At 50.4% G+C, this 27,953-nt stretch overlaps 1 protein-coding gene across 3 annotated transcripts; it reads right to left on the bottom strand.

Annotated features, from left to right (window-relative positions):
* Window positions 1-12,384: 12,384 nt before the first annotated feature.
* On the bottom strand, window positions 12,385-24,629 carry LOC123430797 (WD repeat-containing protein 91 homolog). 3 transcript variants are annotated; one of them, XM_045114636.1, is made up of 16 exons: window positions 24,474-24,629; window positions 23,838-24,243; window positions 23,628-23,750; window positions 23,317-23,458; window positions 22,565-22,770; window positions 22,181-22,239; window positions 22,013-22,107; window positions 21,821-21,923; window positions 21,615-21,709; window positions 21,478-21,540; window positions 14,750-14,825; window positions 14,545-14,653; window positions 14,255-14,367; window positions 13,903-13,961; window positions 12,985-13,093; window positions 12,385-12,902 (listed from the first exon to the last, which is right to left on the bottom strand). In XM_045114636.1, exons 2-16 carry the CDS (start codon window positions 24,226-24,228, stop codon window positions 12,768-12,770), a joined length of 1,878 nt encoding a protein of 625 aa, XP_044970571.1. In that variant the 5' UTR covers window positions 24,229-24,243; window positions 24,474-24,629; the 3' UTR covers window positions 12,385-12,767. The 3 variants fall into 3 exon arrangements, 2 of the variants coding, with proteins under 2 accessions (XP_044970571.1, XP_044970579.1); XM_045114644.1 differs by lacking the exon at window positions 24,474-24,629 and adding an exon at window positions 24,348-24,450; XR_006622986.1 differs by lacking the exon at window positions 12,385-12,902 and having other exon boundaries at window positions 13,005-13,093; window positions 13,832-13,961; window positions 24,474-24,612.
* Window positions 24,630-27,953: the final 3,324 nt, after the last annotated feature.

Here is a 27,953-nt window from a genome sequence, read left to right as displayed (position 1 = left end):
TGGGTTCGACACTCTTACTTATTGAAAGGACTATGATTGATCCCCTATATTTGTGGGTCATCAATGGCCAACGAGGAAGGAGGCACAAACTCTAGCCGGACGACAAAATTGTGTCCCTTCAACATGGATTCCTCCTTGCCAATACCACCCAAGTCACCGGAATTCAAGAAAGTCGCCGCTCGAGCCTACATAACCTGCAAGCAGTGTTTCGGGTCGTGCGAGTGATGTATACTATGCAACTTTATTCATGTAGACTTGGTTGGGCCTCCAATCGCAGAGTTTTGTAGGACAACAAAAAAATTCCATCAAGTGGATGACATAGGGTTTATCAATCTGTGGGAGGTGCGGCATGAAGATGGTCTCTCTCAAACAGACGTGCAATCAAATACAAGCAATCTCTTGTGTCCCCAACACACCCAATACAATGGTAAATTGTATAGGTGCACTACTTTGGCGAAGAGATGGTGATACAAGTGTAGTATGGATATTAGATATAGGTTTTTGTAATCTGAAATAATAATAACAACAAGGTATCAAGTGATAAAAGTGAACACAAATGATACTGCAATGCTTGAACACAATTGAAAGGACGTGGATGTCGCTAGAGGGAGTGAATAGGCACTTTAAAATAATTATGGTTTAAGCTTGCACAAATGCAGAATAAAACTAGCGTTTAATGTTTTAAGCACAAAACCTAAATACACTAGGCTCAACTGTGTGCACTAACAACTCATGCTAAGGAAGATAAACAACTATTTGATAGAAATATATATGACATGAATCACTATGTTTATCATAGAGTAAATGCACACATAAAGGGCTCGGGTAAGAGATAACCGAGGCACGCGGAAACAACAATGTATCTTGAAGTTCACACTGTTGTGGATGCTAATCCCTTTTAGACCCATAATGCCACTAGGGCCAGTGTATTCTCCTCACGCCCTTGCATAATGCAAGATGTCGTGATTCCACTAAGGTACCCTTGAGGGAGGTCACTGAACCCATACAAATGGTGCCCCTTGGGGGCTTTCACCGAACATATACAATTTCTACACTTGGGGGCGGTCACCGAACAACTAAAAATTGTTGGGGCCAATATCCACAACTTAATTGGAGACCATTGGAGACCCGGACACTTTCCCAGTATTCTACACCACAATGGTTGAGCTCCACAACACCACCAACCGTCTAGGGCACCCAAGCACCCAATAAGCACAAGTTCTAGGGTGCCCAAACACCCAAGAGTAATAAGCTTCTCAATTTTCACTTCCACATATCACCATGGAGAACTCAAACCGATGTAACTAATGCAATGGCAAGAACATATGAAGTGGTCAACTCCCTCACTCACAAATACCACCAAAGCAACAAATGCTATGGAAGGAATATGAGAGGAAGAACAAGGAGAACACAAAAGAACTCCAAGATCTTGATCCAAATGGTTCCCTCACTTAGAGGACATAATGGTTGATCGAAATCTCGATCTATATCTCCTCCCTCTTTTTCCACGAAAAGATGCAAGATTCATGGGAGGAATAGACAGAAGCCCACGATTTTGGAGGTCAACAATGGAGGAGAAAGCTTATCCAAAACCACTGGGAGAAATGGGGAAGAATCCCCCCTTTTATAGTGGGGGCAATATCTTACCGTTATGCACACAGCTCATGCTAAAGCGGTACTACCGCTCAGGGGAGCGGTACTACCACTTAGAGTGGCATTTCCGATGTCATTCATTGTGTACTACAGAGTACAAGTATAGTAGTTCTGTTGGAGCGGTACTACCAGCAATAGTGAGTGGTACTATTGCTAAATGTCACTCTATACAGAGGGACCAACGGCAGTGGAGCCGTGCCTGAGCAGAAGTACCATGTAAAGTGGTACTACCGTGCTAGTATTGTGCCACTACTATGAGCTCAACACACACATGTAGAAGGAATATCCCAAGCGCAAGTAGGAGTGGCACCAACCTGCGGAAGTACCGCCTAAGAGGTATTACCATGGAGCTGAGTGGTACTACCACCTGAGCCCTCACAAAATGCCCTCGCAAAAACAAAAGGATGCTCCAAGACTAAAACTGCCATAACTTCTCCAAAGGGACTCCAAAGTCAGCAAACTCAAGCGTGTTGAATATATTAAGAACTAGTAATGGAGAATAAATAAAAATAGTATAAGGAAGAGAACCTTCCCCAAATATGAACCCGGAAAACTGTCCAACATCAAAAACGCAAAGATGATGCATACGAACTTCATTTTTGATGAACTTGAGTTTGGGAAGAAGATGGACACAAACACTAAAAGCTCACATAGAGAAAACCAAATAAGAACCAAGAAAGGTGATGCCAAAGACGGAAAAAATTGAGCGCTCTACAATGATACAATCAAACTACTCACTCGAGATCCCCCCTTGATAGTACTACAATTAATCCTATAACACAATGTCCCAAGTAACACCATGAGATTGGTAAAATATAAAACCTATCAAGGTCAAACCTTTGCCTTGCGCATAGTCCACTCTAGCTAGATGATGACGATCTTGACTTCCTCAAGTTGGACCACCTTTATTGATTGTGCTAGCTTGATGAAGACAAGTAGATTGCTCCCCCATACTCCACTATGGGGGATCCTCTCTTAGGCATATCTTCACATGTCCATTATTACAAGAATGGATGGCAAGCTTCAAGCATGATCTCTTCGTGATGCTCCACTTGAACTTGCACACCGCAACCTTGATGATGATCACCACTTGATGTCATCCTCCATGGGTTATATGAGATCTTCCTTTTGATGCAAGCCCATGGGAAGATACCTAACCCTGCATAAAAATATCACATAGATCATAGGTTAGTACACGAAGCATAATGGACAATAATTACCATACTATGAGATCACTTGATCCACTCGGTACATCTTCTATGCTTTGTGTGTTGATCAACTTGAATCACTCTTTGACTTTGTCTTGATCAACCTTGTATCTTATCTTCTCTCTACATAAAGATGATGTCTTGAATGTAAACATGAATGTTCACACGATCTTCTTCTTCAAGACATGCTTGCAATAGGCTCAACTCTCACATGACCAATCTTTGGATAGCTCCATGAATAACGCCTGGGTCAACACATATAATCTCCTTCTTATAACCTTAAAACCAACAAATTTTCTTCAAGCAATGCATATGGACAAACCTTAAAGCATAACTCAAAACAACCATTAGTCCATAGGAATTGCCATCAATTACCGAAACAAAAAATGGGGGCACCATGCTCCTTCAATAAGGCCTAGGGTTCATTAACTTCACTAGTGCAATCTCTCAACATCATTAGCATAATTAAATCATAAGACAATCCCTCAACATGCGATAAAGAATCACTCCAAAGTTCCTATCGAAGAACATAAGATCAAATTGTTGTAGGTAGAAAAACCACCTCAAAGTTATCTTTCCAATATATTGAGCCAGCCCTAAGTGCCACAAATAGCCCTAGAGATCGTACTACGATAACACCATATGATGCATATCAATCAACTCTTTGTCACCTAGAGAACCCCATTGTCACCTCGAGTCTTTGTGAGTTAATTATTCAATAATGCATCAAACAATGTCAGGTCCAAAATATTCAATCCAACATAAATAACTTCCAAGAGCAGGACTCAATTCATCACAACAAAGATAGAGAGGGAAGAACATCATACAATACAACTATATTAACAAAGATCATGGTACATCAAGATCGTGTCCTATCAAGATCACGAGGGAGAGACATCAAACACATAGCTACTAGTACATACCCTCAGCCCCGAGGGTGAACTACTCCCTCATCATCATGGAGGTAGCGGGGATGATAAAGATGACCTCTGGTGATGGATCCCCCTCCTCCGACAGGGTGCTGGAAAAGGACTCCAGATGAGATCGCTTCAGTACATAGGCTTCCAGTGGAGGAATAAAAGTTCTAGGTTACTTCCTGAAGTTTTATGAATATATAGGATTTTTCAACATTAGAACCAAACTAGGGGGAGCCCCGAGGGCCCCACAAGCTGACATAGCATGCCCTAGGGGAGTCATGGGCTTATGGGGGTCCTAGGCACCTTCCGGCTCCCCCCCCCCCCCCCTTGAAGCTTCCTGGGTCTCTTATTTTCCATATAAAAACACTATAAATTTATCTCTCGTTTGGACTTCGTTTGGTATGGCTTTTCTGCAAAACGAGAAATATGCAAAAAAAAATAAGGAACTCGCACCGGGCACTAGATTAATATGTTAGTCCATTAAAATAATATAAAGTGCACCAAAACCATGTACAACTCATATAAATATATCATGAATACTTCATAAATTATAGATATGTTGGAGATGTATCAATGAGCTGCAGTCCAAAGCTAGCCGGCGCCATCCAGGGAGAGCCGAGAAACCCACTAGGAGCAGCTTCGATGTCGTGCCTTAGCCTGACAGAAATGAGGCGATTTTCTGGGGAGTTGCTCCGTTACCCAGTTCAGGACCAAGAAGAGGAATAATGGTGTGGTAGAAAACTAGATCTGGGAAGGATTTGTGGTTGAATCTAGAAGGGGATGGCATATCGCCACCATATGCCATTAAGGGAAGTCTTTTTATATATGCATGTCTTAAGAGAACTCTGGTATAATGCCTATGAAAGTGCACGCATGTTTAAAGAGAAAGTTAAGAAGTGGCATGATAGGAAAAGTCTTGAAACTAACATTAATCTTGGGGGACAAGGTTCTCATAACTCTCGCCTTAAGTTGTTTCTAGGAAAGTTTAGATCCATATAGGAAGGACCCTATGTCATTGAAAAAGTCTGCAATTCTAGAGTTGTTCGATTAAAAGGAAGAAAAGACACTTCCTGGATTGTAAACGGTCAATGTGTGATAGTATACATCACCCATGGACAAAAAGAAGAAGAGGTGGAAGAAGTAAGTTTCATAATGGTTGAAGAAGTTGAATCATTAAAGAAGGAAGAAAAAGGTACAATAGAGTATATTTATCTTTTAAGCAAGTTTAAATTTTAGTCTTAATATTAACCCATCTTTGTTTCCTTATTCTCGAGACATTTTTTTGTTTAGAGGGATCGGCTTGCTTATTTTCCACAGTACTAATTTGATGAAAAAACCAAGGTGGGACTATTTTATTCGGTAGCGAACCCAAAGTTGCAGCACCAGCATAGCCCAACTCAATTGGTTGCAACCTTCTAAACGATGATTGAGGCCTCGGGTTCGAGACTATAGGAGTCAAATTTTTTTGCTGCAGAATTCTTTATCGCACAATGACCATGGAACGACCCGTGTGGAAAAATACTCAATCGCACTCGAGCGAAGAGCTGGGCCCATTGCCTATGTGTGACACGTGCGATCGACAAGCCACAAAAATCAAAGCCAAGTGACAGACGTAATTGCCTTTGGGACAGGCGGGGAGGTCATGAGTGCCAATCCCACAAAGCGTAATTTTTTTTCCTGCTCCTTAGTCTGCAGGAAAAAAATGCAATGCAGGCCCTTGTAACATACTCACTCTCCCATAATATAAGAGTGTTTCTGACACTAGTGTAGTGTTTAAAATGCTCTTATATTATGTGATGGAGGAGCACTTGATATATATAAAGGTTATGTTGTATGTTAGCATTTTCCAAAATGCATCATAGCAATTGATTAGGCTAGTTAAGATTATGCCCTAAAAATAAAATGGTTAACAGGAACAAATAATAACATGATTGAAAACTACGTGTTTTCTAATCAAATTACAATACAAAATGTTTTAATCTGAGCTACGGTTGCAAAGTTATAATATGATCATGCTTAATATACTCTCTGTAAATAATAAAAATCAGGGACCTAAACGGGCTGAAAACGAAGTAAATTTGAACTACTACAACTGAACGTGGAATACTAATCAACGTCTAGTGAGTGGCTAAGAGAAAGGACACTTAGTGTTGGCTAAAAGAAAGGACACTTAATGTTGGACTGCGACTTACTTAAAGAAAAGAGCAGGGGCTCTTCTGTAAAATGTATGATGATCTGGCAGAAACATTTCATACTTTATTAATAAATACTTCCTCTGTAAAAAACGCTTCTATATTTCTTTACAGAGTGAGTAACGATGTATAGTAGCAAACCTTTAGTGATATAATCGCTCTTGTATTAATTTATTAAGAGAGGGAGTAGTAATAGATACATATGTATAGCAGCTAAACCCTACAATAAATTAGTTGCACTTTGTTTGACATAAAGTTTTGATCCAAGCAAGCAAGTGAAAGACAAAATATTGTATAGAACAAAACAACGGCAACGTCCATGACATCTGTTCTCATTTGGAGGACTGCAGATTTCAGAGACGAGGTATTTTTTAGAACAAAAGGACATGTGAGAAGTGGATAGAGTGGACGATTTCACTCTTTTGACTCTTTTTACATAGTTTAGCCCGATCTACTCGTGTTTGCGGAAAAAAATTAAATCTAACCATTTTTCATACCGTCACCGCTATGGCTGTAGGCATACATATCCTACCGCCAAAGACAATGGTGGTAGGGTCGTTTGACTTCGCTGACCCAAAGAAACCATCCGCATTGACCCGATTCCTACCGACACTGTATGTGGCGGTAGGGTGTATATACCTACCGTCACAGTCAATGACGATAGGAAAAAATATCATATCCAAAAAAAATAAAAATAGGGTCAGATCGGGCTAAAGTTAACGAAAAGGGTCAAAACCGTGAATTTGTCTTGATAGAGTAGACACTAATACACCACTGCAAACTTGGGAACTCTGTAAATTGACTATTCCTTTTGTTAGACATGTCACAATAGTTATTATTCCTATTAGGTCCTATATATTTGAATGAAGGAAGTAGTTTTGTTTACTATGATTTTACAATAACTATGTAAACGTGCTCTTGAAGATGTTTGACATATGTTTAGAGAGAAAGAGAGATAGATTATTCAACGCACTTTGATTAGGCTCTAAGCTGGGGTATATATACACTTGAGACAGCCAGAGCTGATCGTGCATGTGCCACTACACTAACCACTAACCCACTACATGCACGACGCCAGCCTCCACTACTCCTCGTCTGGTGCTGCAGGTGGCGCCGTTATCGCATGCTGGCTATACATGGTGCATGCGATAACGGCTGCATGAACTGGTGGCTTAACACCCCCCCCCCCCCCCCCCCCCCCGCAGTCCTGACGTCGGCGGGAGCGACGCAGAGACTGGAACGAAAGTCAGAGAACACCTCCGAGGGGAGCCCTTTGGTCATGATGTCGGCGAGCTGTTGGCGAGTGGGGATGTGGAGGACGCGGAACTCGCCGAGGGCGACCCTCGGACGAAGAGGATATCCAGCTCGACATGCTTGGTGCGGCGGTGATGAACCGGGTTGGCCGAGAGGTAGACGGCGGAGACGTTGTCGCAGTAGACCAGCGTAGCCTTGGTGACGGGGGCGAGCAGTTCGCCAAGGAGCTCTCATAGCCAGACGCACTCGGCAACGGCATTGGCGACGCCGCGATACTCGGCCTCGGCGCTGGAGCGGGAGACGATGGCCTGACGTTTGGACGACCAGGACACGAGCGCGTCGCCGAGGTAGACGCAGAAGCCGGAGGTAGACCGGCGAGTGTCGGGGCAGCCCGCCTAGTCGGCATCCGTAAACGCCCGGAGGTCCAGAGTGTGCGAGGCGCGAAGGTGAAGGCCAAGGGCAGGCGTGCCACGCACATACCCGAGCACACGCTTGATCAACCCGTGGTGGCACTCACGGGGATCGTGCATGTGGAGCCAGATTTGCTGGACGGCGTAGGCGATCTCCGGCCGCGTAATCGTCAGGTACTGGAGTGCACCAGCAATGGTGCGATAGGCGGAGGGATCGTCGACGCGTGGGCCAGCGGCGGTGGGCAGCTTGCTCTTGGTGTCGATCGGCATGGGAGACGGGCGGCAGGTGTCCATGCCGGCGCGATCCAGGATGTTGATGGCGTACTGCTCCTGGCAGAGGAAGAAGTCAGTCGGTGTGCGCGTGACGCGGATGCCGAGGAAGAAGTGCAATAGGTCGAGGTCCTTCATGGCGAACTCCGCGGTGAGCTGGTCGACAACACGGCGAAGGGCTGCAGGCGATGAGGCAGTGAGCACGATGTCGTCGACGTAGAGGAGCAGGATGGCGACGTCCTGGTCGTGGCGACGCGTGAACAGGGAGGAGTCTGAGCGAGTCGCAGTGAAGCCGATGGAGCAGAGGAAGCCGGCGAAGCGCAGAAACCAGGCACGCGGGGCCTGTTTCAAGCCGTAAAGGGACTTGGAGAGGCGGCAGACGTGATGGGGTTTGGCGGCCTCGACGAAGCCGGCGGGCTATAGACAGTACACCTCTTTGTCCAGCGTGCCGTGGAGGAACGCGTTGGAGACGTCCAACTGGTGAACGGGCCACCGGCGTGACCCGGCGAGGGTCGGCACGACGCGGACCGTGGCGGGCTTGACGACGGGCGAAAAGGTCTCGCCGTAGTTGATGCCGGCGCGCTGTCGAAAGCCGCGCACGACCCATCGCGCCTTGTGACGGTCGAGGGATCCGTCGGCTTTGAGCTTGTGCTTGAACACCCATTTGCCGGTGATCAGGTTGGCGCCAGGAGGCCGAGGCACCAGCTCCCAGGTGCGGTTGCGGACGAGAGCGTCGAACTCGTCGCGCATCGCAGCGAGCCAGCGAGGGTCGCGGACGGCGACACGCACCGAAGAGGGCACCGGCGAGAGCTCTGCACGATTAGTGGTGGCGACGAGGCCATCATGATAGCGCGGATTCGGACGGAAGGTCCCAACCTGCGAATGGGTGACCATGCGAGGTGGCGCGTCCGGCGGAGTGACGGGAGACGGCGGCGCAGACGAACCCGAAGAGCTGTTGGGGCGGGTGTCGTCGGGGGGTGCAGGCCCCAGGTAAGGCGAGGGAGCAACACGCACGGGCCAAGCGGGGGTGATGGGACGAGACCCAGGGGGAGGCACGGAGGGGCGCGACTGGGTGGTGGTAGTGGGCACCGAAGCGAGCTGGGGAACCTGCAGAACTGGGGGCGCGAAGGTAGGGAGTGGTGGTGGTGGTGTGGGAGGGGATGGCTGCTGGGCGAACGGGAAAACCGCCTCATCAAAGAGAACGTGGCGAGAGGTGAGCACGCGGCGGGTGATGGGGTGAAAACAGCGATAGCCGCGGTGATCAGAAGGGTAGCCTAAAAAGACACAGGCGAGGGAGCGTGGCGCAAGCTTGTGTGCCGCCGTGGATGAAACATTGGGGTAGCACAAGCACCCGAAGACACGAAGGAGGGAGTAGTCGGGAGGGACGCCGAGCAGAAGCTCGTGAGGTGTGCGTGTCTTGGTGGCATGGCAGGGGCGGCGGTTGAGCAAGTACGTCGCGGTGTTAAGGGCCTCAGCCCAGAAATGGGGGGGGGCATGGAGGCATGGAAGAGGAGGGCACGCACGCTGTCATTGAGTGTGCACAAGACGCGCTCTGCCTTGTCGTTTTGCTGGCTGGTGTATGGGCAGGAGAGGCGAAGGTGGGTGCCATGGCGAGCGAGCAGCGTGCGGACGGTGGTGTTGTCAAACTCGCGACCGTTGTCTGTCTGAAGCGAGAGGACGGGGAGCTGAAACTGCGTCTGAACGCAGGCATAGAAATCGAGTAGAACAGCAAAAACATCGGATTTCTTTTTGAGCGGGAAGGTCCAGACATAGTGAGTGAAATCGTCTAGAATGACTAAGTAGAATTCATAGCCGGACACACTAACAACGGGCGATGTCCAAACGTCAAGATGTAAAAGATGAAAGGGAAACATGCTAGAGCTAGAAGAGCTGCTAAATGGAAGACGAGCATGTTTGCCCTGGCGACAGGCATGGCAGGAGTGCGGTGTAGACTTGTGGAAGCCACCGGCGGCGTCATCGGCTGTGAGGCGAAGCGAGGCGTGCCTCAGACGCTGATGCCGGAGGGTGGAGGAGGCAAGGCCGGCGAAGGCGTGGCGAGGGAGGTTGGATGGTCGCCGCACAGGGTAGAGATCGCCGTCGGAATCACATCGGAGAATCACCGCCTTGGTTCGAAGATCCTTGACAGAGAAACCAAACGCATCAAACTCGACGGAAACAGGGTTATCGCGGCAAATCTGACGAACGGAAAGTAAGTTGGTAATGAGGGAGGGAGAGACAAGAACATTGCAAAGTTGGACGGGGGAAGTGCCCTCGATGAGGGCACCATGGCCGACATGAGTGGTGGGGAGGTGCGCGCCGCTGCCAACGACGATGTGGGAGGAAGAATGAAACGGACGCAGGGAATGGAGATTACCAGGGTTAGACGACATGTGGGCGGAGGCACCAGAGTCGAGGTACCACTCCGGGGTCGTGCCCGACGAGGAGGGGCCGACGGTGGCGGCCTGCAGCGCGGCCTGCAGCGCCTGCATGTCCCAGGGCTGGGAGGGAGCAATGAAGGTGCTGGGGCCAGGAGGCATGTACGGCGGAGACGGTGCATACCCCGGGGGGTAGACGCCCGGGGCGAGGTAGCCAGCAGGGGTGCCGCCGGGAGCACCGTAGCCTGAGGGAGCCGCGAACATGGCCTGTTGAGGCGGCGTGCCAGGACGTGGGCCTAGGACGCCGGAGCCAGGGGCACGCCACGGCATGGGCCACGCCTCGACGAGCCCAGTCCAGGAGTTGGCGCCGGGCGCCGGTGTAGGGCAGAGGGGCGCGCGGGGTGCTGGTGGTGCCGGCGAAGAAGGGGCGCCGCCGTTGCCGCGGCCACGACGGCGCTGGCGGCCGCGCCCCCGCGAGGCGTTGTCGGTGGTGGGGGAGCCGCACCCGGCCCAGAGTGCATGGGCGGACTGGATCCGAGCCGTCTGCTCGGCGCGATGCTCTTCCAGAAGGAGAAACGAGCGGACTTGGAGAAGGGAGGGGAGCGGATCCTGAGAGGTGATGTGAGGGATGACGGTGTGGTACTGGCGGTTAAGGCCGCGAAGGAGATGGAACACCTGACGAGAATTGGTCACCGGCTGCCCCAGGTCACGGAGCTGGTCGGCGAAGCTGCGAAGATGAGTGCAGTATTGCATGATCGTCATGTCGCCCTGGACGACGGCGTGGTACTCGGCGTCGATGTACACGGCGCGCGCCATCTGGTTGCTGTGGAAGAGCTCGTCGACGGCGCGTCACATGGTCAGAGCCGAATCCTTGGAGTGCATGACCGCTTCGAGGAGTTCCGGCGCGATGGTGGAGGAGAGCCAGTGGACGATGGTGTGGTCGGTCATCTGCCACTCCGGATCATGAGGACGAGGAGCGGCAGCGGGGTCGACGTGAGACCGAAGGCCGAACATACCGATCACGGTGTTGAAGTGGCGGCGCCACTGGGAGTAGTTGCCGGCAAGGAGGTCGAGGGTGACGAGGACATGACGGCGGATGTCGATCGTCTGGAGAATGGCGGAGGGGAGGGTCGGTGGCACCGCGGGCGGGGGGACGACAGCGGCGGCCGGCTGAAGCGGGTTGGCGAGGGCGCCGGCGTCGTGAGGAAGGACGTCGGCGGCGCCATCAAGGGAGGAGCGGGGGGAGAGGACGGGGTTGGCGTCCATGGCGGAAGCGGGAGGAAGATCGGGAGCCTACGCAGAGGGCAGACCGGTGGTGTCTGATACCATGTTTAGAGAGAAAGAGAGAGAGATTATTCAACGCACTTTGATTAGGCTCTAAGCTGGGGTATATATACACTTGAGACAGCCAGAGCTGATCGTGCATGTGCCACTACACTAATCACTAACCCACTACATGCACGATCGTGCATGTGCCACTACACCAATCACTAACCCACTACATGCACGACGCCAGCCTCCACTACTCCTCGTCTGGTGCTGCAGGTGGCGCCATTATCGCATGCTGGCTATACATGGTGCATGCAATAACGGCTGCATGAACTGGTGGCTTAACAACATAGAATCCTAATTAGCCCCAAACCATCAACTGATGGGTCATATACATACACATACACTCACCATTATAAAAAAAAAGCCATATTCCTATAAGCATCTTCGAAAGACTGAGCCACGATATCATCTTGAAATTTACAAAATCATCATAGGCGCCTCGTTATCCGCAGGAAAGTCCTCCCCAACTGAATGCGCATCACCGTAAATCCTACAATGAATCCAAAAATAAATGCAAGCACTAGGGCTTGAACCCTGATGAACTAAGGATACCAATGAACTAAGGATACCAGTCCCTCTAACCATCGAATCACAGATTGGTTCGCTCAAAGAGTAATACTCCCTCACAAATGTAAGATGTTTTCAATATTTCAATATGTAGGGACCAAAATGAGTGAACAAGCACACAAAAACACCCCCCTTAAAAAAAACAGCACACAAAAACACCCCCCTTAAAAAAAACACAAAAACACATCTACATACAGCCGATCAGATAAAAGTCAAAACAACTTATATTTGTGAACAGAGGGAGTACATCACAAAAAGTCGGTGCAAGGCATGGATTGATCCCTGATTGCTTTTGATCAGAATGGGAGAAACCTGCTGTAAAGCCCCTAGGCTCCTGCCATGTAAAAGATCACAGATGTGTTCATCCGTTTCATACAACATAGTTTCGCCGACTCACCAAGTCTACAAACACAAACACGAGACAGTTCTCCAATGCAAAAGGATCTATCTGGGTGAGATAATCAGGAATATCATGAGGACCCATGGAAGATGAAACTGGTTCATCTCTTGGAGGTCTCTACGGAGCAGCCCTTCTGGTCGCATCGGGCAATCAACAAAATCTCAAGGGCAAACTGCTCAACGTAAAATATCATAGAATGGATGTGACGCGGACAGAGTGGTCTTCAGAACCAGTAACATAGATTGGCCGCGTGGGGTGCCAGTCCACACTTGTTATAGATGCAGTATGAGGAAGCGTCCGCAACCCTGTCTCATGGCCTTGCACCTGAAAGGGATAGGGTGGATTGGTTTATCTATCTACTTCAGCAAAACGAACTTAATTAAGGGAGTGTGGACAATGTGCAAACCTGATATATTGGAGCCCGAACCAAACCCGACGTAGCAAGAAGTCTCTTGCCATTAGAATCCAACGCTACCTCATGCATGCATTTGTTAAAGCTCTCAGGGTTACAAAACCTGGTGACAAAAGACAAATTAGGAGAAATCAGAAAGGAATGCTTCCCAGTTGCATAATACACCAACACAATATACCATGCTGTTCTGGCAAATAAGAGTCCAATCAGGTAGAGCATTCGATAGTCTAGCAGTTCTCATACCAAAAAGAAGTACCCCAGTCGTCCGTGTGCACAAATTTAACTAGCCGAACTGTCTAAGTCTAACTTAATCGTACACAAATAACAATGTTTCTTTCAAATTTTCACCAAATATCAAGAAATCTAACGTATCATTAGATATTATCCGATATCAGAGGCTGTGCATTCACATGGGGCTCAAGATTGTTGTGGAAAAAAAACTTAGTCGATTTGATGCATCCTAATAATTTCAAATTCTGTGCTATTACTAAGTTTCAGTATGCATACAAAACTGTCTACAGATCCCATATAGGAAAGGCTTCAAGGGAATACTGGTTTTCCTTAAACCTGTGGACTGACAAACAGTTTGGTGTGCAATGTGTGTGACGTCTATCTATTAGCATAGAGATCTTGCTAGAAAACTATTGTTTTGCTTGAAACTAAATAGTTCAAATTAATCTCTTTTGATTGGCTGAAAAAAAAATTACATACTGCAGGAGTGGATATGGATGGTACACAGATTTATATTATATGCATACTTAAAAAACTTTTCCACTCCCATTACTACAATAAAAGTGGAAGCGAGAACCACCTATGTGAAAGAAATGAAGGTTTGACGTACATTTTTACCAAACCAACACTAGCTGCCATTTGTAATTCAATGATGATTCCCCAACTGTGAAATACTCTTACCTACTGCAATCTCTTGACCAAATAATCTGACCTTGATTGTGCAAGCTCCACTCAAATATCTAAAGATCATACAGTTAACATTAGGTACAACACAACCACGCAAGCTAAGCCAAAGATTATGGGGTACATATTTGTATATAAAAATCAACTGATACAAGTACGAAGTCAAAGTTAACCTGTAACAATGCTACAGTTGTTATTTTGCTTAAAGTTGATTAAGCATGTGAATTCACAAGACTGTATAACTCACAGGGTCCAATGGTACATATGGTGCATACAATAACCGTTGTGTTATCTACTTGCATATATACATCAACAGAGTTGCATTTATGCACTAAAAGGGGCTATATACCTTTCCATCTGAGCCTAAACTGAAGATGCTTGTTTCAGCTGGCCCAAAAAGAACTGAGCTGACAGGGGAGTCATGGGCAGGCCATCCAGTGATTTGTAGACCAGCAGACATGTCTATGTGCAGTAAAGGGAGTACTATGGGCCCCAACAATCATAAAACACAAATAATATCCCAAAGAAACAACGTAACCAAGTTCTAACTGTCCTCAAGCAATAAATGATATACCAATACCAAGTCAAAGGCAATTAACATAATAAAGATGGTAAAGGAATATTACACTAAAAGGATACCAAACATGTGAATCATTCCATCTGTTGCAGAGGCTGCCAAGATCTTCCCGTTGTGATTGAAGCAAAGTGAAGTAATAGCGGGTGGATCCTCGCCAAGAGGGAGGACTGTCTTCAAATAGAAGAAACGGATATATATAACGAAAAGGTTACTGGCTAGAGTCTTCAGCTAGGTTCAAGGTAAGGGGTTGAAAGAAAAAATCTGTACCAGAGGCTTCCATGTTTTCATATGCCATACTGTCAAGGAAGCAAATCCTGTTCTGTCAAATATAGTTGATCCATGCCTGAAAAGCAATTTAAAGCTGGAAATAAGATGACGGTACAATAAGACAATGGTATTTGAGAGCTACTAGATATGGCTCCGCTCCCACCCCCGCTCCGCTCCCACCCCTCCCTAGCCTAGGTTAGCCCACCCCCACCACGCCGCCGTCGATTCCCGCCGGCAGCGCTCCTCCAAGCCCCACCCCACCTCCATGGCGTCTCCCTGTGCCTCCCCTTCCCGCTCCGGCGACCGCGTCTCCTTCGGCGAGGGCCGCTGGGCCGAGTCCGATGGGGAGTCCTCCTCGGCGCGCTCGTACTGTGAGGCCGCGCGCACGCCGGCGGCCCCACTGCGACTTGCTGCCGCCGCGCCGGAGGCGGCAGGCCCCGCGGCGGCCACGGCGACGGCTGCGGGCAAGCTCCCCGCCAAGGACCGCCTGGGACCCCGCTCCGAGGTGCACCGCGTCGGACGCGAGGTCACTCTGGACGCGGACGGGTTCCAGCATCCCCGGCGCAAACACCACCGCCGGCCTCGTCGTACGCCTGCGCCTAGCCCGCCACGCCCGCGCAGCCCTTCCCCGGAGGAGGTTGCCGGCTTGTGCTTCCGTTGCCTAGACCGCTACCACAGGGTGAGGGACTGCACCAATGATGTCAGGTGCCGGCGGTGCCTCATCTCCGGCCGTGTTTCCCGCGACTGCGAGACCCACCTGCGCGCCAAGCCTGCGCCTCTGCCCGCCGCCGCGCCGCGTGCTGCACCCGCACGCCAAGCTGCAGCCCCACCCCCTCCGGCCCCAACTCCGGCAGCGCCGATGGCCGCTGGCCCTGTGCCAGCGCGCATCATCATGGCTCGCTCCGTCAAGATGGAGGAGGCGGAGGTGGTGCTGTCCCGCGCCCTGGTGGCCACCATCGCTGGAACCAGGCCGCGTGAGACCCCGGAGGACGTCGCCGGCGAGATGTACCGCTCGTTCCAGCTCGAGGAGGGGGACTTCACGGTCCACTCCCACCACCCCGAGGATTTCCTCATCATCTTCGGCTCCCAGCACTCCATGGACCGACTCCGCGGCGAACACTTCGTGCGAGGACTGCACTTCACCCTCACGCTTCGTCCCTGGAGCAAGCTCGCTCATGCCGGCTGCGGCGCGTTCGAGTATCGCGTTGAGCTCGAGCTCCGCGGTATTCCCACCCATGCCTGGCACCTCGCAACGGCAGAGCACATCCTCGGACCCAGCGTGTGGATCGAGCGCCTCCACCCACACACGCGTTCTCGCGCAGACCTAGGCGTGTTCCGCCTCTCTGGCCGCGCCCACGACCCCAGCCTCATCCGCCGCTCCGGCGAACTCGAGATCGTTGAGCTCATCCCTTCCGGCTCCACATCCGTCGCGCCCTCTGTCCGCACGCTCATCTACCCCTTCACGGTCACGCTCTCTCGCTCCGAGGTGGACAGAGCGGTCGCCCGTAGCGCGGGGGATAGAGCAGACCCTGGCGACGGCAGCGGAGGGGCTGGAACGGGCAACGACCCGGCCACTGGCCCAGGACCTGGCCGCGCCCGCCGCCGCAACGATGCGCCGCCGGCCGGCCGTGCAGATGGCATGGCAATCGACACCCTCGGCTGGCACACGGCAGGCCGTGCGCTTCGAGCCGACGGGGTGGCCGTCTCTAACTGGCCATCTACTCGCTCGGCAGCGCCACCGCCAGTACGCTACGCGGGGAACAAGATGGACGGCTGGCCCGGTCAGCGTGGCGGAGCCCAGCACCCTCGTCGCTTTGCCAAAAGGGGAAAGCGGGTTTGGCAGCCAAAGGGGCCACCCCCTGTGGCCGCTCCTGCAAAAGCTGTCGTGCCAACAGCGCCCTGCCCGACAGGATCAGAAGCACCGCCAGCTGGCGAGCACTCATTGGCCCAGAACCCACCCACGACTGCGGCCCGGACCAACGACGATTCAAACCGCATGTCGCCTAGCGCGGGGTCGTGCGGACACATTGGACCCAGCAACGCTGCGACCAACCAGGGCGCACCTCGGGATCAGGAGGACCCCCCTCCCTGCAGCGACGTACCGGACACCCAGCCAGCGGGGCCCATCTACGCCCCTGGCATTGATCCTGTGTCGGAACAAAGTGGCGATTCGCCTGGGTCACGCCCTGCTACTGGTTTGGAGTCTTCTGCAGACTGGCCCACACGCAGCCTGGCGCGGGAGGACGAGACTAGCGGTGCCTCCACCGCCACACCGGCCGGTATTGACCCCGACGAGGACGGCCCATGCGAAGGCCCAGACGCAGCAACCCCGGGTGCAGGCCCACCTCCGCTCAGGCCCCTTGCGCTACTGAGCCAGGAGCCCAGCTTTGTGGCCGAGACGCCATGCACGCCGCAGCTGATCGACGACGAGCCTGCACCCGTGTCGTCTACCCCAACGCCTGGCAAGTTAGCTTCGCCTCCGGTCACGATGCGTCGCACAGGAGTGCGGAAGACGAAGCCTCGCGCGCTCACGCTGGGGGAATTCCTCACGGCCGCCACCAAACACCTCAGCGCTGCTCTCCCCACACCCGACAGACGACCACGACATCGCCCATTGAACTTCTCCCCCACCCAGCGCCGCGGCAGATCAGCCACCAAAGCTGCACAGTCAGCCGCTCCTCCGACCGTGGAGAGAAGGGCGCAGGTCCAAGTCCTGCGCACACTCGGCATCATCGGGCTAGACCAGAAGATCACGCAGGCCGAGATGCGCGCCTATGATGGGGTATTCGCCACGCCCATCCCCTTGACTGTGCTCGCAGCCATCGCTGCCTTGGTGGACCGGGAGATTCCATCTACCTTCGAGGAAGCGTCAGAGTCCCTCCGACCCCATCGTCGCCACTGTCGCGACTTAGCCATGTCGCACCGCAAGGCCCGTCGATCTCGTGTAAATGGATCACGGCCTTCAGATAGTTGTGGCAAATGTGCGAGGCATGAACGCCCGCGCGCGCAGGTCGAGCATTAGGTCGCTCCTTGGCACAACGAATGCATCGGTTGTATGTCTGCAAGAAACGAAGATGGCATTGATCTGCTCGTCGACCGTCCTCGAGGCGTTGGGATCAGAGTTCGATGATTACACGTACTTACCCGTCGATGGGTCGAGAGGAGGCATCCTCCTAGCGTGGAAAAGCAAAGTGGTGTCCATCACAGACCCTTTGTTCACCACAAACGCTGTCTCCGCCAAGCTCTCTACCGCGACAGGGACGCCATGGTGGATCACCGCGGTATACGGTCCACAGGACGACGCGGCAAAAATAGCGTTCATGCAAGAGCTCCGTGATGTGCGTGCAGGCTGCAACGGCCCATGGATGGTATGTGGGGATTTTAACCTCATATACAAAGACGAGGACAAGAACAATGGGAATCTTGACAGGCGAATGATGGGCCGCTTCCGACGCCTCATAAACGACCTGGCGCTCAAGGAGATCTACCTAAACGGACGGCGGTATACCTGGTCCAACGGGCAGTCACCGCCCACCCTGGTCCACTTGGACCGTGTGTTGTGCACATCCGACTGGGAGGACATGCACGGAGAATGCCACCTACGCTGCCTTGCGTCCGTTATATCGGACCACAGCCCGCTGCTCCTGGATTGCTCGCCACTGCCAAAAGGACGCCCACGGTTCCATTTTGAAGATTTCTGGCTACGCCTCGACGGCTTCCAGGAAACGGTGCAAGCTGCATGGCACTCTGTCCACGACGACGACCCATTCCGGCGCCTTGCGCTTCGCCTCCAAGCCACTGCGCGCAGCCTGACTAGCTGGAGTGCGCGCTCCGTCAGGAATGTGAAACACAAGCTTGCGATAGCCAGGGAGTTGTGTCTGCGCTTCGATGGTGCGCAAGAGACCCGGATCCTCACCCCCAGCGAGCAATGGCTGCACAAACAGTTGAGGCTGGTCCACCTCGGCCTGGCCTCCCTGGAGCGCTCCATCGCACGCCAACGGTCGCGCATCACCATGCTCCAGGACGGGGACGCCAACACCTCGTTCTTCCATCGACAATGCACCTACCGCAGGCAGAAGAACAGAATCCATACCTAAACGTTCATGATCGGATTCTTACGGACCAGAGGGATATGGTGGAGGCGGCCTTCGAGCACTTTGACGCGCTGTTGGGCACGCCGGTGGAGCGCGACTGCGCGCTAGACCTGGAGCAGCTCATCGAGCCTCGCGACCTGCTCGACCTCGACGCGCCCTTTGGGGCCGACGAGATCTGGAGCGCCGTGAAGCGACTGCCGGCCCGGAAGGCGCCTGGCCCGGATGGATTCACTGCTGAGTTCATCCGTGCCTGCTGGGATATTATCCGGCACGACTACGTCACCGTGTTCCAGCAGCTCTACGAGATGCGAGGGCGAGGGTTTGGCCGGCTCAACCAGGCCCTCCTCACGCTGATTCCGAAGCGACCCGACGCGAGCAGCCTGGGCGACTATCGCCCAATAAGCTTGATACACCTCGTGGCGAAAACCTACGCCAAGGTTCTGTCCTTGCGACTCGCGCCAAAGCTGAATGACCTGGTGAGCCGCAACCAGAACGCGTTCATCCCCGGCCGCAGCCTCCACGACAACTTTGTCCTTGTGAGGCAATCAGCCCGGATGCTGCACCAGCTGGGAGCGCCACGAGTGCTGCTCAAACTCGACCTAGCGCGCGCCTTCGACTCCATAGCTTGGCCATTCTTGTTCGAGGTGCTGCGCCGGTTCGGGTTCGGAGATAGATTCCTGGAGTGGCTAGCAATCTTGTTATCCACGTCAAGCACTAGGGTGCTTGTCAACGGGGAGCCTAGCCCTCCCATATGGCACCGGCGCGGGCTTCGCCAAGGTGACCCGTTATCGCCGCAGCTGTTCGTCCTCGCCGTCGACGTGCTGGGAAGGCTGGTCAAGCGCGCTGTCGAGCTGGGTATCCTACAACAGCTACATCCACGTCGCGCCATCCCAGCGATGTCCCTCTACGCGGACGACGTAATGCTATTCTGCCACCCCGTGCGATGCGACATTACTGCAGTCAAGGAGATGCTGCTACTGTTTGGGCGAGTGTCAGGACTGCACGTCAACTTTGGTAAGAACTCCGCAACACTCTTACGCTGCAACCAAGAAGAGGCTGGACCGATCGTTCTTCACCTGGGATGCCCAATCGTAGAACTGCCCATCACATATCTCGGCATCCCGCTCACGGTGCGACGACCCACTGCGGCGCAGCTGCAACCGGTCGTGAGCCGGACTGCAGATGCACTGCCGGCATGGAAGGCGCACCTCACAAACCGCGCCGGCCGCCTCGCGTTGGTAAAGTCAGTCCTCGCCGCGATCCCCATCCACCAGCTCCTCGTGCTCGCCCCGCCCAAGCGAGTCATCAAGCAGCTCGAGAAGATACAGAGAGGATTCCTATGGGCTGGAAGAGCCGAAGCTAAAGGAGGGCACTGCCATGTCAATTGGCGACGCGTATGCCGGCCTATCTCCCTTGGAGGCTTAGGCGTACGCGACCTTGAGCGTGCTGGGCTTGCATTAAGGCTGAGATGGCTATGATTTTCACAAACAGACATAGATCCAGGACCATGGAGCTGGGAAACAGGCAGATGGCCCTGTTCTGGGAGGATCGCTGGATCCAGGGGCGATCAATCAGCGAGATCGCGCCACTGGTATACGCCTGCTGCCCCAAGCGACGGCGGAAGCAGAGGACGGTGGCACAAGGTCAACAAGGAAATAGCTGGACCCGCGACATCCAGGGCATATTTGGCATACACGAGATGGGGCAGTTTCTCCAGCTCTGGCAGATGATCGCGGACACCATCCTCACCGACGAACCTGACCGCCTGATATGGAAATGGACTGCCACGGGCGCGTACTCAGCACGGTCTGCCTACCTCGCCACGTTCCATGGATCGGTAACCTGCCCTGCTTGGAAGATGATATGGAAGGCATGGACGCCGCCAAAAGTTAGGTTCTTCCTCTGGCTTGCGCAGCAGGACAGATGCTGGACTGCAGACCGCCTCGCCCGTCGCGGCCTACAGCACCATCCACGATGCCTTCTATGCGACCAGGCCTTTGAGACTATCCACCACATCATCATTGCATGCCCATTCACCCAACAGATTTGGCACGAGGTCCTCGCGTGGTTTCGATTGCCAGTAGGATGCCCCAACCAGGAGGACTCGCTGCTGGACTGGTGGAACCGCGCGCAACACAACACCCCCCACCCACAGCGGAAAGGGATGGCATCCATCACCCTGCTCCTACCCTGGATGGTATGGAAGCACCGCAACGATTGCGTGTTTGACAGGGCACAACCCTCCATTGCTGCACTAATGTCAAAAATCAAGGAGGAGGCTACCTTATGGGCACGGGCTGGAGCCAAAGGGCTTCGGGTTATCCTACCGCAGACATGGGATGTACACTAAGTAGCATTAGAATGCTTGTATCCTGCCTCCTAGGAGGATTGTAACAAACTCTATCTTTTCAATATAATGAAACGCAAAGGTCCTTTGCGCTTTCTCGAAAAAAAAAAGTAGTAGTAGATATGCCGTGCTGAAACTAGTATTACTTATAGTTTAAAATTTAAATTGATATGTGAGCTGTCAGAGACAGAAGTTTAGCAGTAACGCTTTTCTGTAGGAGAAAGAAGCTGCCATTTTGCAGTAACTGGCAACTGATTTCTTACGAAGCAAGAGATTTTGAAGTTTACCGTCTTGATGCAGCTGCAGAGACGAACACGGGATCTACAGGGCTACACTTCAAATCAAGCACACTGAGAGAAATTGAAAAGCTTCATCAGCATAGATACAGTTGCGAGCCCCAAAGTAATAGGTGGTAACTTCTAACCTTGGGAAGTCCTTGGATGTACTGAGGTCACAAACAACTCTCTTGGCATCAGCATTCCAAGCTTTAATGCCTCCATTAGCTGTGCCTATGAGCAGCTATTGTCAAGAGAAATGGGTGATAAAACAGAAGTCTTAAAATATGTTCTTCAAAGGTGAAATGGTGTAGAAAAACTAATGTGGTAGAATTAAAATATATGATGGGCATACCAAGCGGTCAGATCTGCATTCCCAAGAAAGTGCGCTGACTTCAGCCCCACAGTATATAGTGGCATTTTTTGATGATGGTGTTGATGAGTCGTATGTCCAGATTCTTTATAGGAGTTTAAAAAATCAACGGGTCAAAATCTAGAAACTTCCAGTTAGGCAAAAAATAAATCAGAATTAAGATAGCGCAGTTACCTCACTGTGCCATCAGTCGAAGAACTAGCAATATTTGATCCAGAAGCAGAAAATCGACAGCTACTTATTGAACTGCTATGGCCTAAAAATGTTTCCTGTTAGCAAGTTTAATTAGTGATATAGGAAACCACAAAGATAGATAATTACTAGGCATAAACTATAGCTTACCTGAAAATCCACCTTCACTTCAGGAAAGTCTTCCTCTGTCACCAAAATCTGCTCATTTTCTGCAACAAAAGGAACATATTATGCTTCAAGGTTTTCATTTATAAGACAAATGTAGTTACCCAAATGGTCATTATAGAACAAATACATTGAAGAACGTCAAAATAGAAATATATCTTCGGTGAAGCATAAAAGGAATCCAAAGTATGGATATCTGAATGGTTGATGAGAAGGAAAGGTTATGTCTAGTGGGGAAAAAGGTAGACCAAAAATACTTATTTACCTCGCATAAACCAATGGTAAATAATCATACATATGCTTGAGAAAAACCAGAGTCTAAAAAATTATTGTATGAAGAAAAAACTATAGCTAGTAAAAGGAGCCAACCTGCATTGCTCATCCGAGAAGAATCACACAATTTCTCATCTCTTGATTTTGCTGAACTCAAAGTCTGTGAATAGACACCCTGTACAGTTGTACTTGAAGTTGAGGATTCTTCATAGACTCCTGAGAAAGCTTGTCCCCCAACGGAGGAACCAGCTGTAGTAATCTTGAGTAAATTCTTGTGCCCGGAATTAATAGTAATATCATTCCTGTATTTATCAGTTATGAAATATTTAGCAGATACCCTTAGGAGCTTGAGATTCATAAAAACTCTAGCAGTCACATTTTACGTCATGCTCTTCCATCTACATTGATAAGATATGTAACCTTAACACTCCCTACGTTCCAGAATATAAGGTGTATCAGTTTTCGTGCAAGTCAAACGATTGTATGTTTGACTAAGATTACAGAAGAAAATATCGACATCTCCAATACCTAATATATAAAATATGAAAATACTTTTCATGATGGATCAAATGATATCAATTTGGTATTATAGATATTGATATTATTTTCTAGAAATTTGGGGAAACATGCACACGTTTGACTTTTTTTTAAACTAATACACCTTATATTTGAAACAGAGGGGGTAGTCTGAAGCTAAGAGCACTTGATGGGCATAATTTTCCTAGTTTTATCCCATCTGTAACCAGCTGTTTGTATGCAAAGTTGCAAACAGATGATAGCCTAATTACAAAAGGCCATGCATCTGAAGATATATGAGCAATTTTGCAGTCCAAAGAGCATAGTTTTACCTTCTCAACAGAGATAGCTCAACTTCCTTGACCTCTAACAATGCTTGCAGCTCTGACAATTTGTTATTGAGTTGCTTTATGTCACTCTTGAGGCACTTGATCATATTCTTCTCAGTGCTAATCTTCATAAGAGCTGGGATTCGTGGAAAACTTAAGGATAAAACAGTGTTTAAGCAAACCATAATATTAGCTTGGCGGTCAACAAGAATGTGAATAAATTATAACTCAGCTAAGAAGTTTGTGTATTAGGAAAGATAAAAAGCATCCTGCTAACTTGAGTAAAATTGAATACTATTGCTGTAAAAGGATATGAGTACCATTGAATATCCCACTTAAGAAGTTCCGAAATGAAAGAACCAAAGTGTCTGACCATTCTTTGGAAAAATACATACGGAACTGTGGATCCAAGCTTGGGTTCTTAATATACGGTATAGCTGCATATTGTCATTGAGATTGGCAAAGCGTAAGTTGAAGCAGACACAATGTGGGCAACAGAGCACTAGAAGGCTAAGAAGACGCACCAAACCATGCTAGCCAATCTTCACGGTTTTGCATCAGATAATTGCCGCTTGCGCTAAAGAATTCAACAACTTTTTCTTGCCTTCCAGATTTCAAAGCATTGACAACATAATAACGTAATACTGACTGCTCCAGTTTAAGAAGCGCTGTGTAGAGTACTGTGTCCGCAGGTGAAGTGAAACACTGTTTTAAAAAGCTGAAGATGCTTAGCAGTCTATCCAGTTGGTATTTTGGTATGTACACTGAGAACACTAAATCTAGGATCTTGTCTACTTCAAAGTTCCTGCCGATCTCGGTAGACAATTCTGCCTCGTAAGCTTGCAGCGTGTTCGTGAAACCCCTGAACACGAGAAACTCCCTCACGAGCTCTTCGGCATACTGCATATTCTCCATTTCTGTCCAGTGTTACTGCAAATGATAAGAAATGATAACTAAGAACATAAAAGTTTAAGCATAATGAAAAGAGAAAATGTGAGGAACTGACACTAAGCCAACAATGATCTCAACCCTACCCTAGTAGGAGTATGTGTCAAGCAGGGACGGATCTAGATGGCGTGCCGGATGTGTGCGCCGGCACGACCAGAAATTGTCGAGGCCAGTGGGCTTTAAGTAAACAGTTGGTGAGAACAAACTCATACCTCAAAACCTAATGGCCAAAAATTGCAGACCGGATGGAAAAAGGCAGGAACGCGATGTCGCGACGAGGAAAGGCGGTGACGACGATGGCAGCTACGCGCGTTAGCGGCTTGGATGTTTTGGGTGCCGCGTGGTGCTGGGGGCAGGGGCGCCCGGGGGGGGGGGGGGGGGGGGGGCGGAGTAGGGGTTGGTCGTGCGGGGGATTGAGGAGTCGTCGACGGTGACGCGAGGTAGCGACAGCCGTAGGGCACGCGGTGGTGGACTATGGGAGATTGGCTTCGGACTGAGGAGGAAGAGAAAGAAAGGTACAGGTACCAGAGACAGCATCACAGCAGTAAAGCTTGGCTTACGAGAGCCAAAAAAAAATCCACAAGTAAATACTCACTCCGTCCGGAAATACTTGTCCCAGAAATGGATATAATGAATGTATCTATAACTAAAATAAGTCTAGATACATTCATCTTTAAAACAAGTATTTCCGGATGAAGGGAGTAAGATTTTTCCCAGTCCCAATTTAATTTGCATTCTTTCTCAAAAGAACGAAAGGTTTATTTTAAGGAAAACGTGTATACACGGCGCGCCCACCGCGTTCGTCCGATCTAGGCAGATCGCGCGCGTCCCCTCCCCCGCGCATGTCGCCGTCGCCGCCTCCCCCCGCGCAGGCGCCGCCGTCGTGTGCTTCCCCTCTGCGCAAGTCGTCGTCGCCCCCTCCCCGCGAGCAGGCGCCGCCATCGCGTGCTTCTCCTCTGTGCATGTCGTCATTGCCCCCTCCCCCGCAGGCACCGCCGCACGCCTTCGTACCCTTCGATGGCGCTGCTGCAAAACCACCATCGTCGGTGCTCGGACCGAGCCACAGGGGAGATGACATGCCTGCCTTCTACCATAGACTGATCTGTGTGTATGCATGTATTAAAAAAAGCTACAAGCGGTGTGCAAAAAGCTTCAAACGGCATAAAAAAGCTTCAACCGTTGATAAAAGAAGTTACAACCACGTCCATGAGAGTTGCAACCAAACTTCGCCGGAGTTTTGTAGGCGGAGTTGCAACCATGATGAAAAAATGTTGCAACCATTATACAAATTTGATACATCAGTCATTCTTTTTTGTTGCAACTGTATTGTTTTTTTGCTACAACCGTTGACATGGGCGAGTTGCAACCATGATGAAAAATGCTGCAATCATTATACAAATTTGCTACATCAGTCATTTTTTGTTGTTGCAACCGTATTGTGTTTTTGCTACAACCGTTGACATGGGCGAGTTGCAACCATGATGGGAAATGCTGCAACCATTATACAGTTCTGCTACATTTGTCGTTCTGTTTTGTTGCAATCGTATTGTTTTTTACAAGAAGTTGTAACCATGAGCGCACGCTGCTACATCCACGGAGGTTAGAAACACACAGAAAGGCGACATAGGTGACGGCGGCGACCGACGGTGCAGGGCGGCCAACGGTGAGGAGGTGAGGCGAGGCGGTCGGCGCGGGCTAGGCGCGTGCGGGGACGGCAGCGCGTGCGAGGATGGCGGGCGGTGGGGGCTCGCGCGACCAGATTGACGGTCAGAGGGACCTGATCTGACGGCTGCTGCGCGACCGGCGCGAGCCCTCGCGCCGGCGCCTAGCACTGCCCTTATTCTAAGGCGCGTAAAAATCAGTCGGGTCCTGGACCATCGGATCTCGCGCTCGTCACCATTGGATTCAATCAACATCAATCTCGCAGGGTCATCCCCTTGTCTCGTCGCAGCCGCAACGTGGGGAGCAACCGAAGCAAGTTCACCATAGGAAGCAACGCCGCCCGGCTTGCAGCACGAGATGCACCCCTCGCGGGCGCGCAACAATGCTCCACCGACGACCGTCGGCGACGCTTCACTGCAGCCCCAAACACCGGCGTGGCTCGCATTCCATCGTAGCACTAGACATTGTCGGCGATGATTCACTGCAGTGCTGACGCTGCTGCTGCGGTGCTCCACCGGTTCTTCATCGCAGCACTCGTCGACCGCCTACACTAGTGTGATGCTCCATAGCAGGTCCTTGACGTCGGCGAAAAGCTTCACTTCAACGCCACCCGCCGCGTGACGGTGCTCCAACGCAGCATCCTGGCGGTCTCCGATGAAAGCTTCACAGCAATGTCCCTTTTTTGAGCAAATGCCCACAACCATGTTCCATTTTTCACTGAAAAATAGAAGACCGAAAAGTATTGAACATATGGTCCCAGGATACATACTGCTAGCGCAACATCGCAAGAAGAAAAAATGTTACTCCCTCTGTACCTAAATAAAAAAATCGAGGGTATGCCAAAGCGTACCATAGCTTTATAAAAGGGAGAATAATATGTACAAGAGATTACAAAGTAGCTAGATAGACATCACACGACGCATCTACCTCAGCCTCCACCCCACCTAACCTACGCTACTACTCACAAAATGGCGCTACTCCGGTGGCTCCTGCTCTAGCTCACATATCTAGCTCTTGCCAAACTAAGTCCATTGTACCCCCTTCATTCCGTAGATCGGTCCTCCCAAACATCCTACCGTTACGTTGCTTCCATAAGTTCCAGCATATCGACCTGACAACAGAGTCAAACCCCTTCTGTTGCAACCTTGGCATGTGCTTCCTCGCATCTTGCCACCAGTCCCCGATCCTAGCATGGTCAGCGGGCATAGGTCCGGGTCGATTCCCATTCTGCTGAAACTTAGAAACCAATGTACCTAAATAATTGTTGTTGGCGAGAACTAGACTAGTTCTCCCGAACAATAATTATTTATGTACGGAGGGAGTAGAAGCTGTGTGGACGGACCAATTAGTGTTAGAATCCAAAAGTTAATAACAAGAGAACAACGGACACATAATCCAAAACTTTTGGATTAATAAGGGACTTAATTGTTCTAGCAACTAGACGATGCCCCGCACGTTGCGGCGGGAAACCTTGTTAAAAATTTATGGATAAGTGGTAGAAGACTAATTAATGAAAAAACAAATATAAAACTTTCTTACATGACTTAATTCCCTCGAAAAAAATAATGCATGAGGTGGTATGTTTTGCATGAAGAGATTAATGGAAAAAGGTAACTTATGACTCCATGCATGACTTGATGATGTGGCATTGTTGCATGGAGAGGAAAATTAGCTAGTGGGTTGTAGCTATTTAAGAATAGAGGATATACACGGACACGAATTGGTCTTAGAATCCAAAAGCTAGCATTTAATAAACTAGGGAATCCCATTCCCAATATTGTGGCAGAGGCGCTGTTGTGCACGGACGCTCGCCGGACTACACGTGCAAGAGCTATGAACCGCATTGGTAGAATCTGTGAGTTGCACGACATGGTTAACAGACTGCATGGGAAGAGATGACACTTGTTGGACTGCAAGCGCACGGCCTCTGAACCGCATGACGAGGTTCTGTGAGTTGCACGGACATGGTCGACTGACCAGAGGGTATACCTGGCCATCTTCGGCCCAGCGCAGCCAGCCCGCCCAGGCCT

Source organism: Hordeum vulgare, chromosome 1H (assembly GCF_904849725.1).
Source record: "Hordeum vulgare subsp. vulgare chromosome 1H, MorexV3_pseudomolecules_assembly, whole genome shotgun sequence".
Lineage (NCBI taxonomy): Eukaryota > Viridiplantae > Streptophyta > Magnoliopsida > Poales > Poaceae > Hordeum > Hordeum vulgare.
Note: the sequence above shows the minus strand (reverse complement) of the source record. Positions and strands in the feature narration are given on the sequence as shown.

Bases quoted from the DNA above. Each gene is read 5' to 3' on its own strand.
- LOC123430797 (XM_045114636.1), bottom strand. From the start codon at position 24,228: ATGGAGAATATGCAGTATGCCGAAGAGCTCGTGAGGGAGTTTCTCGTG. The intron at 21,710-21,820 runs GTATGCCCATCA...TCTTGACAATAG, and splicing joins AATGCAGATCTGACCGCTTG to CTGCTCATAGGCACAGCTAA. The intron at 12,903-12,984 runs GTTTGCACATTG...TATCCCTTTCAG, and splicing joins TTCGGGCTCCAATATATCAG to GTGCAAGGCCATGAGACAGG.